This window comes from Epithele typhae, assembly GCF_022376455.1.
Source record: "Epithele typhae strain CBS 203.58 chromosome Unknown BXZ73scaffold_33, whole genome shotgun sequence".
In the NCBI taxonomy this organism is placed as follows: domain Eukaryota; kingdom Fungi; phylum Basidiomycota; class Agaricomycetes; order Polyporales; family Epitheliaceae; genus Epithele; species Epithele typhae.
The window spans coordinates 142,691-157,703 of record NW_025954224.1 but is presented as its reverse complement, the minus strand read 5'-3'; the positions used below and the strand labels follow the sequence as shown (position 1 = coordinate 157,703).

Sequence of the window (15,013 nt, the reverse complement as noted above, 5' to 3'; positions counted from 1 at the left end):
TGCTGGACGTTTATGATCACGTCGATCCTCCCGTGGGCGCGCCGCTTGTGTTGGAGGACCCGCCGCCCATCGAATTCAAAATGTCCTCCACGTTCATCATCTCTACCTCTGGACCTGGTTGCGCACCAGCGAAGAAGTCTTGGTTGATCTCTAGCCCGTCGAAGACCATAGCTCCTTCGGTTCCTGCTGTTGGTCCCGCACCGAATCCAGCCAAAAGCGTGCCGGGCGACGGCGCGCCGGCCGGAGCTTTGTGCGAGTCCGACGCCTGTGGCTGAGAGCCAGATGGAACTCCAGCGCCCTCGAGGAAAGCGGAGATGTCGTCGGGCGCGCCGGTCGAGGTGCCGGCGAGCGCGCTGAGGAGGTCGATGTCGATGGCCTCTTCTTTCGGCTTGATGAGGTCCTGCTCACCCGCACCCACGCCCGTAGGATGCGGGCCGAACATGGGCTCCGTCGACCCGTCCCCGCTGGCCCCAGGGCCGTTTGCGAAGAAGCTGATGTCGCCCATGTCGCCCATGTCGATGTCGAGCTCAATCGGCTTGTCCACGGAGCTGCCGAGCCCGGGGTCGAGGACGGGGTCGCCCGCGGCGGCCATGGCGATGTCGGCGTCGACGGTGAGGTCGATGTCGACCGGGCGCGCGGCGGGGTCGCCCGCGAAGGGCATGAGGATGTCGGGCGGGGGGTGCGACTGCGCGCGGGCGGTGCGCGGCGCGAGGGTGACGGGGGACGAGAACCCGGAGGGGATCATCATCTCGTCCGGGTTGATGCGCAGCGCGGAGGCGGAGAGGTCGAGCCGGGGCGGGAAGGCGGGGCGGGAGAGGGAGGAGAGGGATATTGTCGACTGCCGCCGCGCGGGCGTGATGTTCACCGAGGTGACGCGCGCGCGCAGGGAGCCGTCGGGGAGGAGCTCGGACGGCTGGGGGGAGCTGGGAGGGGTCATGCCGGACGCGGCGGGCGAGGGCACTTTGGAGGCGGCGGCGGCCTCTTCTTCGGCCTTGATTCGTGCCTCTTCGCGCGCAAGGTCGCGTTGGAGGACGGTGATGGCGCGCAACTGGGAGCGGTTGAGCGAATGCGTGGGCGGCAGCAGGGAGGAGGGCGTACCAGGTGGGACTCCATAGCGTCGCAAAACTGGTCATACTTGATGACCTCTCGGCGCAGAGACTGGGTTAAACTACGCGGTGGGGCGGGTTGATGCTGCGAGATACCCCTGGACGATGTTCAGTGCAGAAGAGGTGACCACAGACCGATTCCTTACAGCCTCTTCACGTCGGTGTAGAAGCCATAGATCTGAGCGGTTTTGACCACAGCACTCTATTCGCGCGCGGGGGAATGAGGGATGTCCTTGTGACGGTTGGAGCCCTGCAGCATACCTGCAAGCAGGCACCCAATGCACCAATTTCTCCCTCTAGAATGCCAAGTGGTGGGAGGGGGGCTGGGGGAGGTGGCATAGACGTGCTTGGTGTCAGGATGTCCTTTGCAGGCGCAGAGGGCGCGATGGACGCGCTTGCATCTTTGGCAGGCACTGCGTTGGGCAGTTTGCGCACTGGTCGAGGTTTGGGGGCCATTGTAGTTGGGAAGGAAGAGAGAGAGACGGGTGGCTGAACGAGGGCGCGCGACGTCGCTCACCGCGGCTGGATCGGGGTTCACGCGCGTCACGATCGAGGCTCCTGTAGCACTACGAGCTCTTGCATCCCCCGCCATCCTCACCCGACCTCGCGTTTCGCCCACAGCGCATTCGTTGCTACTTTCCGGCGTTCCTCCTTTCTAGACCCTGCTCTATGCTCCTCTAGACTGTTTCTAGCTTCAACCGACCACCAGATATCCTCCACACACTGCTTCCCTACTCCCATCGCCCCCGGGCACTAATCACTCTGGATGCCATCCTCGACACTCCCGTCTCGCCGCGGCCCCGACGCGAGAGCTTTCCCCATGCGGCAGCCACATTGCCCGTGAGTTTCCACTGCATTCTCCTCAGTCCGCTCGATGTTAACTCCTCGGACTAGCGCCGCATTCGCCACATTACCTCCATCCAAGTCCGAAACTTGACTCCATTTCCTGCCCGCGATGCTCTTGCGTCAGCGCTCACCAAGCCGTCCGAGCACTCCCAGTTCACTGCGTTCGGACAATTGGCGGACGACCTGATGTCACTGTTGGGAGGAAACGCGGGCGGCGGATCTCGGGTACGAGTTCCAACCACTCTGGCTCGAAGGGTGATGAAGACGTCTCGTATGGAAGCTTGGAACGTCTCGGGGAGCCCACTATGAGGCGCAGGACGTCATCCAGAGCCAGCGTCTTATCCACCTCTGTCAATGCTGCTCCAAGTCCGAAACCTCCTCCCCCGGTACGGCCAACACATCGCCCTCGAACATCCTCGACCGCCTCATTCTCATCCCACAAAGCCCCATCCTCGTCTTCACTATTCTCCGGCGATGCTGGCACGTCAACTTCGTCTATCTTCCCCGACTTGCTCCGAGATACTTCCCAGAGAGGGCTCGAGAAGATCCTGCAGTCCCGACTGGTGGAGACATTTATCACCATCACCCTCTTCTCTGGTCCTGCAAGCTCTCGCCCTGCTGCAAATGGGTATAGTCATGTAGACGGCCAACATGCGGCGAGTTCACCAGCTTCTTCGCGCCCCGCAAGTCCGACACCAGCCGGCAAAGACAAGACCCGCTCGAAAAGTGGTACTCTAGCCAAAGCTATGTCCAGGCGCGGCACGGTCGGTGCGTCGGCAAGTCCTCGGTCCCCCGTCTCTGCACGGTCGGACTCGCCAGCTTTACCGCCAACAGGTGGAGGTTCCGAAGTCCCAGACTATATGTCTCCCATACACTGGCCCTCCACGAATCCCGTGTTTCCACTGAGCAAGCACGAGTTCACTGCTGGTGCTGATCTCAGCGCGACCAAGACGCGCATCGAGGTATGGGGACGGATGAGCTCCGGCAGCAGCATGACCGATGCCAAGGGCAAAGGGAGGGAGAAGCATCCCGACCTTTCTGGAGGCGATGCGGAGTGGAAGGTGCTGGAGTCGTGGGAGGTCGCACTCAACGACCTTAAGCTCTTGCCAGCCGACGTTAGTACGTTTACTCCGGTTTCATGATGCCTTTGTTAACATGTCTTGTCGTTCAGCTTGCTGCGCATAAAGCGCATCTCCCATTCAATACGCTCATAGTCACGCTATCGACTGGTGAGACGCTGTATGCGCCACCGAAGTCGCTGTCAAGTCCTCCGTCCCGAGCTCCATCACCTGTCGGGGGTTATCGCTCGGACCCCGAAGCGGAGGTTCACCGAATCAAGGATCTGGGTGAGTTGGGCTTCCAGACACCCCGACTGGACAGTCTGCCCTCGAGCCCCACAATCAGCGAACTCGACGGACACCATTCACGACGGAAACGGACAGTCAAATCCGCGAGCTGGCAGGATCTACTCAAGTATGGCGGTTCTTTACCCCACGTCGATGACTTACTCACCTTTCGCTTACCAGGTTGATCAACCTACAGGCTGTGATACAAGATACCCAGCAATCGCTGGGGAACGTTGTCCACCAGATTGAGAAGACCGTCGTCTGCAACGAGGCGCATGTGTTGTCTCGTGAGGCATCTGAGCGGCAAGCATTGGTCACCGAGCTACACAGTGAAGTTTCGGAAGTTCATACCAATTCGGAAGCTTGTAAGCTGCGAGACGCATATCGTTTTATACTCGTTTCTGTCGCTCACGACCCATCAGTGCGCGCCCGAATATCTGTTCGTCGAGAGGATCTTCGCAGACGACGTGAACTTCTCTTGCGCGCTCAACAGATGCATCAGGACGATCAGGCGACAGCATCGCGAACGGAAAAGTTGATCTCACAAGAGCAGTACGTTCTTCGGACTGCGGCGTCTGCGCACACTGCTCATTCATTAATGGTGCAGGGCTCAGTTATCGTCGCTTCGAAGCATGCTTCCTATCATGCGCAGCAATCTCATCTCTATCGTGTCGTTCATATACCCCATAGACCTTGTGTCTCCACCGGATCTTCTTTTCTCCATCCTGAATGTCCCATTACCCATTCCTGTTGCCACCACCGATCCTGCACCGCCATTATCTCTACCAGCCTTCAAGGATGTCAATGAGGACAGCATTGCAACTGCCTTGGGATATTCGGCGCAAGTAGTCCAGCTTCTTGCCGCCTACCTTGGGCACAGGCTCGTTTATCCTGTGACGTGCGTCGGAAGTCGAAGCATGATTAAGGATGGCATCTCCGCAATGGTTGGACCTCGCAGGTAAGCGTGAGCACACATTCCTGTGTACGCTGGTGCTCATGTTGTCATGTTAGCTTCCCGCTCTTTTCCAAAGGGGTAGATACTTACAGATTTGAGTATGGCGTGTTCCTGCTGAACAAGGACATTGAATCGGTCAGCATCTCATTATCCAAAGACCGTGGCATCACCACTGATCGTCGTCCTTCGCCAGCTCATGAGCGAACGCAATCTTCGAGCACTTGACATGCGCCACACGCTGCCGAACCTGAAAAATCTTCTCCTGACGCTCACCGACAAGGAACAGCGGAGTATCCCGTAAGCACGAGATCAGCCCTGCGTTCACTGAAGCGTTTTGATCCTCACGCTGCGCTCCTACAGCGGCCATCGGATCTCTTCGGCGTCCTCGCTCTCGATCTCTTCTCTGCAGTCGGAGCTGGCTGCGAACGCTCCCTCCGAGCGGACGTCCACATCAGGAACGGAAGCGGCGCAAGACCTGCGCCCACCGACAGCGATGCCCCATCCACGGAGTCCGTGACGACCGGGCCCTCCGAGAACGGCGGCGCGACGCCCCGGCCGCGGAGCACGAGCCCGCCTCCGAGCGGAGCGACGACGCCGACGAAGGGGACGGCGACCAGCCGCGCGGCGGCGCCGCGCAAGTCGTACTTCGACCTCGCGCCGCTCACGGGCTACTTTACGCTCCGCGGGCGGAAGCCGGCGGCCAAAGAGGACGCGGGCGGAGGCGCGCAGGCGCAGGCGTCGGCTAGTGCCCACGGCGATCAGAGCGGCGGCTCGGAGGGAGGCGCGGGGGAGGACGAGGACGAGGACGACAGGCGGACGATCCGCGGCGGGGCGGTGAGCGGGGACGAGGACGAGGGGGAGACGAAGGTGGCGAACGGGGACGCGACGCCGAAGAAGGCAGGGGGCGGGGCGAGGGCGGGGACCGCGGCCGGGAGGGAAAAGGTGGCGGGGGCGGAGGGGAAGGCGCCGTCGTCGGCGGTGGTCGTGAGCTCGTAGCGTGTCGGGGAGGCGGGCGCAGGCGCGTTTGGCGATGAGTTGCCGGGGCGGGAGACCGGTGTATTTTCTCGGTCCGCAGCCGCCGCACGGGTCTGCTTCCCTGCGCGATGCCGGCAGGTGTATATACGTATGCATACAATACCTTTCGTCTGACATAAACCCGAGCGTGCGCGTCGTCCGTCTGCGCGTGTCGCTGTCCAAGTGTCGCGCGGTGGGCGACGGCGCGAGCCGCGCCATCCCCGCGCGCATCATGGCGACCTCCCGGCTGGGGACGGCGTGCATCAGACCGTTCGAACGGACAGCACGGACAATTGACCGGCGGGGGAAGCTGACAGGCCGCCTCGCGCGCAGGGAACGCGTGCTGCGGGCGCGACACATACGACGTCGTCCCACTCTCGTCATCGCGCCAAACCGCCGACCTGGGCGTTCGGCGGGTGTGTACAGGTAAATTGGCGTGCGTCCGGACGGGGCGCGCCGGGTCGGGCTCGCGTGGGCAAGCGTGCACGTCGGCTCGATCCTGTTTGCTTAAAAGCCTCCGCTCTACGCGTGCAGCTTGCGGCGGCTTCTCGCTTTTTCTGGCCCCGACGCTGCGGTCGGCGGTCGCACCTACATGAGAAGGTTGGAGCCGGTTGCGCTGAGCGGGTGAACAAAGAGCCGTTCGGTGGGCTTGTCTCCGAGACGCGCCTGGAACAGAGAGAGACATGTGTGCAGCGGCCGGCTCGAGCGCGATGTCGATCTCGATCACGCGCCCGTTCTCACCATTGGAAGGAAAGCTCTCACACCCCGATCTCAAACGGCTCGCAGAATTAAAACATTAAGAATGCGGAGGTGGCTGGACGAGAAGCGGTTTGCGATCGGCGGCCCGAAATGGAAAGCGTCGCTTCGAGTCGTGTGTGCTCGCCGGCGGTGAGACCGAGAGGCGAGGGAGGCGGTGGTGTCAAAGCGGCAAGGGGCGGAGGCGGAGGCGGGGCGACGCATGAAGCTGGTCGGCGGGCGAGCCTATGGCGGTTGGCGAGAGTCGCTCGCTGCTCAGGGCTGCGCGTGGGTCGCGCGCCGCGGAAGCAAATCGCGATGCGCGGGCTGATCCACTCGGCGAAAATTTGTGGTGCGCAAGGGCAAGCGGGCGTCCGGCGGTATGCGCTCGGTGTCCCTGATGGGCGAGGCCTGAGGCCCGGCTGCAAGGGACTGAGCAGAGCAGTTGGTTGAAGCGGGCGGGTGCGCAGAAGGAGAGGCGGAGGTAGATTCCAAGGGTTCGTCGGGTGAGTGAGTGGTAAAAGAGGGGTAGCACAGCAAGCTCGAGCGTCTCCATGGCATCGGCCTCAGTGCGCGGTGGACGCCGGGGCGCGGGAAGCATCCGAACACGGCCAGCGAGGAAGGTCCTCGCCGCAGCGGACGCCGCGTGCGCATCGTGCCCTTCACTCCCCCGTCACGTCGCGTAAGCCCCGCGTGCAAGGCCTTCAACTTACGAGTCTAGTACGACACCGCGCCGGGGAGCGTGACCGGTCTGGGTCGCAGGCACGGTTGGTGTCGTTTGTGCGGGCGCCCGGCCGCGGTGTGCTAAGGCGCAAGGGCCAGCAGAAGGACACCAAGCTCGTTTAGTCCGTCCGTCTGCTTGCGGACGGGGAAACGGTTTTTACGCGGGGTCGCGCGAGCGATGATGGGCCTGACAGGCGAGACCGCGCGCGGGCAGCACAGAGCGGGCGGAGCGAGCGGCGTGCGAGCAGCGCAGAGGCGCAGGGCGGCAGCGAACGCGAACGCGACGGTCTGCGGGTGCGGCAGGCACCCCGCGCACTGAGCCCAAGCGGGGCAGAGGCGATTGTTGCCGCGGCGAGCATCGGGAATCTCCTTATCCGGACGCCGGACGGCCGGGCGGGCGGGCGGCGGACGTAGCAAGCGAAAGGACGGCAAAAGTGAAGGGCTGATGAGAGTTTCAAGGGGCGTTAAGGGCTCGGCCGCGTTGGTAGTCGGAGGTTTAAATTCGGGGGCCTCCCCGGCCAGCGGGCATTTAGAGTTGCGTGCTCTTCCCCAGTCGGCCGCTCCTGTACACCGCTAATAGTCCTCTCTCCGCTCTCGACATCCTCTTGCTATCAAAATTGCCCAGCGTGCGTCCCCCGCCCCGCCCCCCGTCCCCCCAGCTCATCCCCCGCCAGCACTCCGATACATTGTAACAACATAGTCGTTATAGACGGGCTAAAACCAGCTGGCAGGCAAGTCGCCCTCCATCGCATCACCCGCCCGCCTCACCTCCCCCGCCCAGGATTCCCCTTGTGCAATTAGCCTTCACTCACTCACTACTCTAACCGTTCTGCTCAATCTGTTCTCCCGACACCCCTTGGAGCAAAAGTATCCCCGTCCCTCTTTCGATATGAGTACTACTTTGGATTCCTCTACTTCCCCCGTCGACTCTCGCCATGCCAATGACGAGAGGATCCAGAGCCCCCCCGCTTTCCTGGACCTCGCCGATTCGGTCTGTCCTCCCTCCCCCTCCCTCCCTTTCCTCGCTCCTGACATATATTCCCGCCTTCCCCAGGCCGCGCGACTCGGCGGTAATATCCAAGATGTGGCTGCTGTCGTGCGTTTTTCCCTCCCTCCCTTGCGATCCGCGCCCATGGCCCATCCAAACTCATCCTTGCCCTCTCAACCCCCATCAGCGCGCTCTCAAACGCATGGAGCACGAGCGCCAGCGCGTGATCCAGCGTCGCATCTTCGAGGACCAGATGCGCCAGCTCGAGCAGCAGCAAGCCCGAGAGCTGCTTACTATCCCTCTCGAGACCTCCCAGCATCTTGCCGTCTCGGCCCCCACCACCCCGCCACGCGTCAATGCGGTGCTCAGCGATGACCACTCCCCCACCTACCCTTCGGGCCTCCATCACGTCGTCGACGCGGACATGCTCTCTCAGGCGGTAGGCAAGGCGGACAAGCGCAAGTCCGTTACCTACGCCCCCTCCGTCAATCATTCCCCCGAGATGCCCTCGAGCAACCCCTCCTTCGCCCGCCCCGGCGGTGCGAAGAGCATGCCTGCCAGCCGCCGCACTTCTGCCAGCGAGCACGACGAGGAACTTGCTGGTCACCTCCAGGGCCTGTCCCTCGCCGGTGAGCGCGCTGAGCGGATCTCCACGCCCTCGGGCGGCATTCCCCAGTCGATCCTGCGCACCAACATCGGGCGGTTCGGCAACGACTACGCGGGTGGATACAATGCGGGCGTCATGCTGGATGAACAGCTGGACCAGGAGATGCACAGTGCGTACACGTTTTATCCGTACTCACGTCCGTCTGATGGGGTGCAGACGCCATCCGCCACCTGCCCACGTCTGACGAGGACAAGTTCTCGAGCAACGGGTTCGTCGGCAAGGTGCGTCGTGCCTTTCTCTCTGCCAATCGTTCCTGACCTACACGTAAAGTTGCGTTCGCCTACTGCTGCACTTGACTTGGCGCCATCGAATCTGGTTCGCTCGTCCTCGGTTGGACGCGGTGCCAACAATTTTCAGAAGCCTTCGGAATGGCCTCAGTTCAACGGGAACGGTCGTCTCCTGAAGGCCTTGGCCGTCCGGACCGCCGCAACGTGACCAACCCTGGTATGGGCCTGTCCGGTGGCCTCGGTGAACTCATCATCAATGGCACCGTGTCCGGCACGACGACGCCTCTCCTGCAGCAGGTGTCCAGGGCCTCTCGCAAGGCCTCTCGTCCCGTCGTGGTTCTCCGCTCAGCCTTGGTGACACGCTCTCGTCCATTACGTCCGCCCGGTCCGTCCCTGCGACTCCGCTGCCCGGCATGCCCAACTCGGCGGGCCAGCTCGCGAAAGCGCCGGGTACTCCGCTCTCTGGGGACCCGCACAACATCAACGGCATTCTCAGCGCCCAGATCTCGCGCCAGCTGAGCGAGGACAGCGAGCTCAACCCCTCCCTCTCGCGGATGTCGTCCGGTCACATGGACAACAGCCCGTTGAGCTTCAACTCAATCCAGGGGGGCCTCGACGAGGTAAGACCGGACACGTGCCCACGCCTCGCGTCCTTCTCGAGCTGATGGATTTACTTTCAGAAGTATGGCGGCGAGGGCGTGTACGGCCTTAGCGGCGGAATGGAGGGCGGCTACAACTCGTACGGGTTCGAAGCCGGCGGCCGCGGTGCTGCGGTAGGCGCCACCGGTTCCACGGCGCTGTACCACCACAACGGTGCCAAGTATGGCTTCAACATGAATGGACGTCCCAACGGAGCCGACAGCAAGATGAACGGTCTGCACGGGCCCAAGCACAAGCGGGGCGACGTTGATCGCGAGTGTGCGTGTTCCATTCCTGATACCTTCCGACGTACGTGATTGAGCCCGTTGCCCTTCAGTCAACCGCTTTGCGGGCACCCGCCTCGAGGACCTCCAGGGCGAGATTCCGCAGCTCTGCAAAGACCAGCACGGTTGTCGCTACCTGCAGAAGAAGCTCGAGGAAGGCGTTCCGGAACATCGCGACATGATCTTCCGCGAGACCTTTAACCACTTCGCGGACCTTATGACGGGTTTGTGCCTAAACCTTCTTGCGTTCTTCGAGAGTTCTAACGGACTTCTTGTGTAGACCCCTTCGGCAACTACCTCTGCCAGAAGCTCCTCGAGTTCTCCACGGATGAGCAGCGTAACGTCATCTGCGAGTCCGTCGCCCAAGACCTCGTCAACATCTCGCTGAACATGCACGGCACGCGTGCGGTGCAGAAGATGATCGACTTCTTGTCGACGCGTAGACAGGTCAGCGTCGTGTTCTCCATTATCCTCCTCCCGCTTATCTTACGGGAGTGTTTCTTAGACTGACCTTCGTCGGACTGTGCAGATCCACTCCATTATCCTCGCGCTCAGCCTGCATGTGTCGTGCTCATCAAGGATCTCAACGGGAACCACGTAATCCAGAATGCCTCAACAAGCTCGCCCGGAGGACAACCAGGTGTGTGGATATCCGACATCATCCTGCGTCACGGCGGTGATTCATCGCTTCCCGTAGTTCATCTACAATGCGTCGCTGCGAACTGCGTCGAGGTGGCTACGCACCGTCACGGATGCTGCGTCCTTCAGCGCTGCATTGACATGCGTCGGAGCACCAGCGCGTGCAATTAGTGAATGAATCACCTACAACGCACTCACGCTCGTGCAAGACCCATATGGCAACTATGTGAGTGTTTGATGTCTCAAATTGAGTCGGTCTGATGCTGATGTCGGCCTCCGAATAGGTCGTCCAATACATTTTGGACCTTAACGACAACCGCTTCAGTGATGCGGTCATCCGCCAATTTACCGGGAATGTTTGCGCGCTCTCCGTGCAGAAGTTCAGCTCCAACGTAATCGAGAAGGTAAGCGGATCGCTTCTTCAACTGCCCGGTCGGGCAATGTCTCATCAGAGGGATTCCTGTTCTTTAGTGCATCCGCGTCGCCGAGCACAGTACGCGTAAGATCCTCATCGGCGAGCTACTCAACCGTACGCGGCTTGAGAAGCTTCTCAGGGATTCGTATGGCAACTACTGTGTCCAGGTTGGTGCCCTCGTACGCAGCACGCTATATTTTTGCTGACAGCGGTCGGTTAGACTGCGCTTGACTACGCCGAGCCTGGCCAACGCACGCTGCTGGTGGAGGGCATCCGCCCGGTTCTTCCCCTCATCAGGAACACTCCCTACGGCAAGCGCATCCAGAACAAGTTGCAGCGCGAGCACAGCGACGCGTTCGGCAGCGGTGGAGGCTACCATCACAATCCGCAGGCGCTTGTCAACATGGCTCTCGGCAATCAGAGCATGGGAGGCATGAACCACGGACCCGCCTCGGGCCGTCACCTGTCCCACCTCCAGGCTGGTGCCCTTGCGGACGCTTACACGGCGCAAAACGGCTTGTACGGTCTCCAAGGCGGTCCAGGCCTGCACGCCGCGCCCCTCCACGGCGGGCTGCAGTCGCACGGGATCGACAGTTACGTGATGCAAGGCTCGAACCAGCACAGTCCCGGCTTGACGCCGCCCCATACCCACTCCGCTGGTGCTGGCGGCTTTTCCGGCATGTCCTCGTACGGCAACATGAACTCGTTCCCGTCGGCGTCGCGGACCCCTACCAGCGGGCGTCGTTCGGTTACAGCATGTGAGCGTCGTCCTTTAGAAGAAAGGCGTGCAATCGCTGCCGCTAGGGTCGACTTGCACACGCTCCTCCCTGGCGGACATGGCCGGCGCGCCGACAAGTGGAACGCATGTACATTCCAAGACACTCGTTTTCTCTCGTACACCTCGCGTAATCGCTCCCCTTTCCCCTTCCCTCATGCACGCCCTTCGGCGTGTGCGCGGATGATACCATGCCGGCTCGCCATGAACCCTGTTTACTAGCGCCCTCCGGCGGGCGGTCCCCCTCATGCATCCCTTCCGGGCTCGGCCTGTCGGCTCTCAACTATATTACCAGCATCGCGCAATTGTATTTTGCACATCCGCATCCCCCACCAGGTGTTTCGTCAAATAACTCGCTCTTCTCGCTTTCCGTCCCTGCACAACATATAAACCAAACCCCATGTCTTCCGTCTCCTCTGTCTCGCGTCTGTCTCCCTCGAACCCGCCTCCCCCGTCCCCCCTCTCCTCTATCCGCCGTCTCATTACTAGTCCGTTTAAGACCCGGCCTCGCTTGTTGCTTGCTCCTGCTCCGTGCCTCTACCATTGTACTGCGTACTCTTCACACATGTACAGCGTACCGATCATTACACCCTCCCATTCCTAGCTCGTAATTTGTCAGTTATAGTATATGAGAGCATATTTTGTTGACACACTGTACTTATCCTGCGTTTTACGAATCATTGGATTAGGTTCAGCAACGTGCACGCCGCGTGAGGAGCGAACGGATGTGGTTGAGTCGAACATCGAAACGTCGTTGGTCTCTGGTTGGACAGTGTGAAAGTGAGTCATGTGACCGGGAGAAACGATGCAGCCCCAGCGCGCGCGAAGGGCTGCAGTGACATGGGCCTTTTCCGACCACCAGCCCCGGTCGTCGCCCGCACTTGACGGCGTCAGGCTCGCCCTCCGGCTGGCTACCGTCCATGGACGTGGATCGGAACGCGTTCTCGCCCTCTCCCACGCCTCCCGAAGACTTTGGCAGCGACGAGCTCGAGTGGCCCGACGACAGCATCCAGATCGTCGGCGAGAGCGTCGACCGGTTCGGACAAACGAGGTGCGCGGACGCCGTCCGGTGTCGGGACGTGGTGAACTGTGTGGCTTGAGGCTGACGTCTTCTGTGCCAGATACGAGGTACCGTCCCTTCTTGCCTCTCTCCCCACTCCCTCTCCCCCCGCGGAAGCCTGCGAGCGCTAACGAACTCGCGCAGACTCCTCTCTCCGATCCGCTCGATTGCGTTTCCTTGCTCGCAACCGTCCGCTCGCGCTGACGCCTCCCCCTCCCCCACGACAGGTCAAATGGGCCGGCTGGAGCCGCGCGGACGGGACGACACGACGTGGGAGAGCGCGCCGGAGCCGGGGGCGCGCTCGCCGCGCGCGTGCGCGAGTGGGCCGCGGCGCAGCGGGAGGCGCGGCGCGGCGGGTCGCGGGCGGGGTCGCGGTCGGCCGCGCGGCGTGGCACGTCCCGCACGAGGACGGGACGGTGGAGCGCGCGAGGGGGCGCGAGGAGGAGCGCGCGGCGTATCTCGTGCGGGAGCCGGGGGCGGCGACGGGGCGGGTGAGGATTGGGCCGGGGGATTTTGTGGATGCGAAGGGGTTTGAGGGCGGCGAGGACGAGTGCGACGGCAGTGAGGAGGACGGCGGTGAGGACGGTGAGGACGATGAGGACGACGACAACGAGGATGAGGACGAGAGCGAACATGAACACGAGGGTGACGGCGACGACGACGACGCGGACAGCACAACATCGATGACGAGGACGAAGACGAAGACGTGCCGATGGCTGCGGCGTCCAGGTCGAACTCCAGAACCTCGGGCTCTGCGTCTACGCCGAGGGTGCAGTCAACGATGGCGTCCAGAACCACGTCCAGAACGCTGTCCGCGGCGGCGTCGTCTTCCGGGCGAAGAACGCGATCCCCGCCCGCGCCGCGCACAAGCGCGAGGTCGAGCCTGAAGCGGGTCAGGACGAGCTCGTACTCGCCCGCGGTGCGCACCCCAGACGTGCGCCCGGGCCCCGGCTCGCGGTCGGCCACGACCCCGCGACGGGGAAAGGGGCGGATGACGCGGCCGATGTCGCCCTCCGTGGACGGACGGGAGTTGCCTGCGATTGCGCCGTCGTCGGGTTCGGGCTCGTCGAGGCGGGGGGTCCCGCCCGGCCTTCGCGCGCGCGACGTGGAGAGGCGAGAGCGGTTCAAGGAGCAGTGGAACGAGGCGGCCAAGGAGGTGGACGCGGCGGCGGTCACGATCGTGAACGAGGTGAACGGCGAGGGTGCGCCGCCGAGGCTCGTCGAGGATTTCAAGTACCTCGAGCGGAGGTATCAAGTGCGGTGAGCGCGAGCGTGCGGTCACGGTTGTGCTCATCTTGAATCCCCGGTGCCTGCAGCGAAGAACTCGAGCAGACCAGAAGGGAGGGATTACAGCTTCTCGTCAGCTGTAGTTGCAAGGAGAAGTGCAAAGCGGACAAATGCGACTGCCAAGACCCATCCGAGTACCAAGATCCTCAGAGCGGTGACCGCAAATTCGCGTACAGCAAAAAGGTAGCTCCTTGATCATTCCAGCACACGTACTACCGCACTCTGATTTCCACCCTCGTTGTAGGGCTTGTTCACATTCCGCCTTCCTCGAGGGATGGAGGCCATCGAGTGCAATCAGGCGAGTTACTCGTATCCAGATGCTGTCAATCAAAGAGTGACATACTCACCCCAGCCGACAGAATTGCGCATGCGGAGAGGTCTGCCGGAATCGCGTTGCGCAGCGTCCGAGAGACGTGCCTATCGAGGTCTTCCGGACGCTCGACCGCGGATGGGGCGCACGCGCGACTATCCCACTCCAACGCGGGCGGGTCGTCGGGATTTACACCGGGTGCGCCGACACCGTGGCTAATCCGCGCGTTCTTTTGCTAAAACCTACTCCGGCACAGAGAACTGATGTGAGCGTTGTGCACTCCCTTGTGTCTGAGTCTGACCTGCCGACATTGACACTGGCCTTGGGGACTGACAGCCCCCGATCGGTGGCGAAAGCGCGACACGAGGACGGCGAGCGCAGGTCGTACATCTTCGACCTCGACGTTCACGAGAACGGCGAGGAGGACGATGGGGACGACAACAAGTTCTCCGTCGACGCGTGGTCGTACGGGAACTGGACGCGGTTCATCAAGTGAGCCCCCCCCCCCCCGTCCCCCGTCTCGCCTCCGTCGCCCCCGGACGCGCCGTCTCCTCGCTGACCTCGCGTTTCCGCCCGGTCCAGCCACTCGTGTTCGCCCAACATGCGCGTGTACCCCGTCGTCTGGGACACCATCCCGGAGGTGCGTCTCGCGTCGGAGTCTCTGGCGACCGACGCGTCGGCTCACAGAAGCCCCGGCAGCTCAACCAGCCCTACCTCGCGTTCGTCGTCACGCGCGACCTCCAGGCGCGCACCGAGCTCACGATCGACTACGACCCCAAGGCGGCCCACCCGGACGGCTCGGACGCGCAGCCGAGCTCGCAGCTCGAACGGCCCCGGGGCGCGCGCGACTGCATGTGCGGCGCGGACGGCTGCCGCGGCTGGGTCTCGGTGTGAGTCCACCGCGCCCAGTGGCCGTCGGATATTTGTACGCTCTCGGATCCCCGCGCACCCTTTCTTATTTGTTTGTTTGTTTCCCTTTTACGCCCTCGAGGGCCGA

General features: G+C 62.4%; 4 protein-coding genes across 4 annotated transcripts; 3 read left to right on the top strand and 1 right to left on the bottom strand.

The window, feature by feature from the left end:
* Nucleotides 1–16: 16 nt before the first annotated feature.
* Nucleotides 17–1,562, bottom strand: BXZ73DRAFT_48827 (uncharacterized protein; the record flags this gene model as incomplete). The annotated part of the gene is made up of 4 exons (XM_048020133.1): nucleotides 17–1,048; nucleotides 1,099–1,204; nucleotides 1,253–1,308; nucleotides 1,368–1,562. 4 exons carry the CDS (start codon nucleotides 1,560–1,562, stop codon nucleotides 17–19), a joined length of 1,389 nt encoding a protein of 462 aa, XP_047876628.1.
* Nucleotides 1,563–2,812: 1,250 nt separating this feature from the next.
* Nucleotides 2,813–5,249, top strand: BXZ73DRAFT_102593 (uncharacterized protein; the record flags this gene model as incomplete). Its single annotated transcript, XM_048015286.1, has 11 exons — nucleotides 2,813–3,067; nucleotides 3,124–3,298; nucleotides 3,395–3,425; nucleotides 3,479–3,663; nucleotides 3,721–3,737; nucleotides 3,792–3,850; nucleotides 3,906–4,256; nucleotides 4,310–4,388; nucleotides 4,447–4,550; nucleotides 4,614–4,697; nucleotides 4,745–5,249. 11 exons carry the CDS (start codon nucleotides 2,813–2,815, stop codon nucleotides 5,247–5,249), a joined length of 1,845 nt encoding a protein of 614 aa, XP_047876627.1.
* A 2,365-nt stretch (nucleotides 5,250–7,614) lies between these two features.
* BXZ73DRAFT_90730 (ARM repeat-containing protein) lies at nucleotides 7,615–11,346 on the top strand (the record flags this gene model as incomplete). Its single annotated transcript, XM_048025732.1, has 18 exons — nucleotides 7,615–7,716; nucleotides 7,780–7,821; nucleotides 7,901–8,489; nucleotides 8,537–8,601; nucleotides 8,651–8,654; nucleotides 8,786–8,871; nucleotides 8,913–9,227; nucleotides 9,291–9,525; nucleotides 9,584–9,754; nucleotides 9,811–9,977; nucleotides 10,086–10,127; nucleotides 10,162–10,174; nucleotides 10,228–10,314; nucleotides 10,379–10,395; nucleotides 10,454–10,573; nucleotides 10,641–10,751; nucleotides 10,805–11,271; nucleotides 11,340–11,346. The coding sequence occupies 18 exons, from the start codon at nucleotides 7,615–7,617 to the stop codon at nucleotides 11,344–11,346; spliced, it is 2,640 nt and encodes an 879-aa protein (XP_047876626.1).
* A 2,076-nt stretch (nucleotides 11,347–13,422) lies between these two features.
* BXZ73DRAFT_48768 (SET domain-containing protein) lies at nucleotides 13,423–14,910 on the top strand (the record flags this gene model as incomplete). The annotated part of the gene is made up of 7 exons (XM_048020118.1): nucleotides 13,423–13,679; nucleotides 13,736–13,889; nucleotides 13,951–14,028; nucleotides 14,066–14,281; nucleotides 14,384–14,508; nucleotides 14,599–14,656; nucleotides 14,716–14,910. 7 exons carry the CDS (start codon nucleotides 13,423–13,425, stop codon nucleotides 14,908–14,910), a joined length of 1,083 nt encoding a protein of 360 aa, XP_047876625.1.
* Between the last annotated feature and the right edge of the window lie 103 nt (nucleotides 14,911–15,013).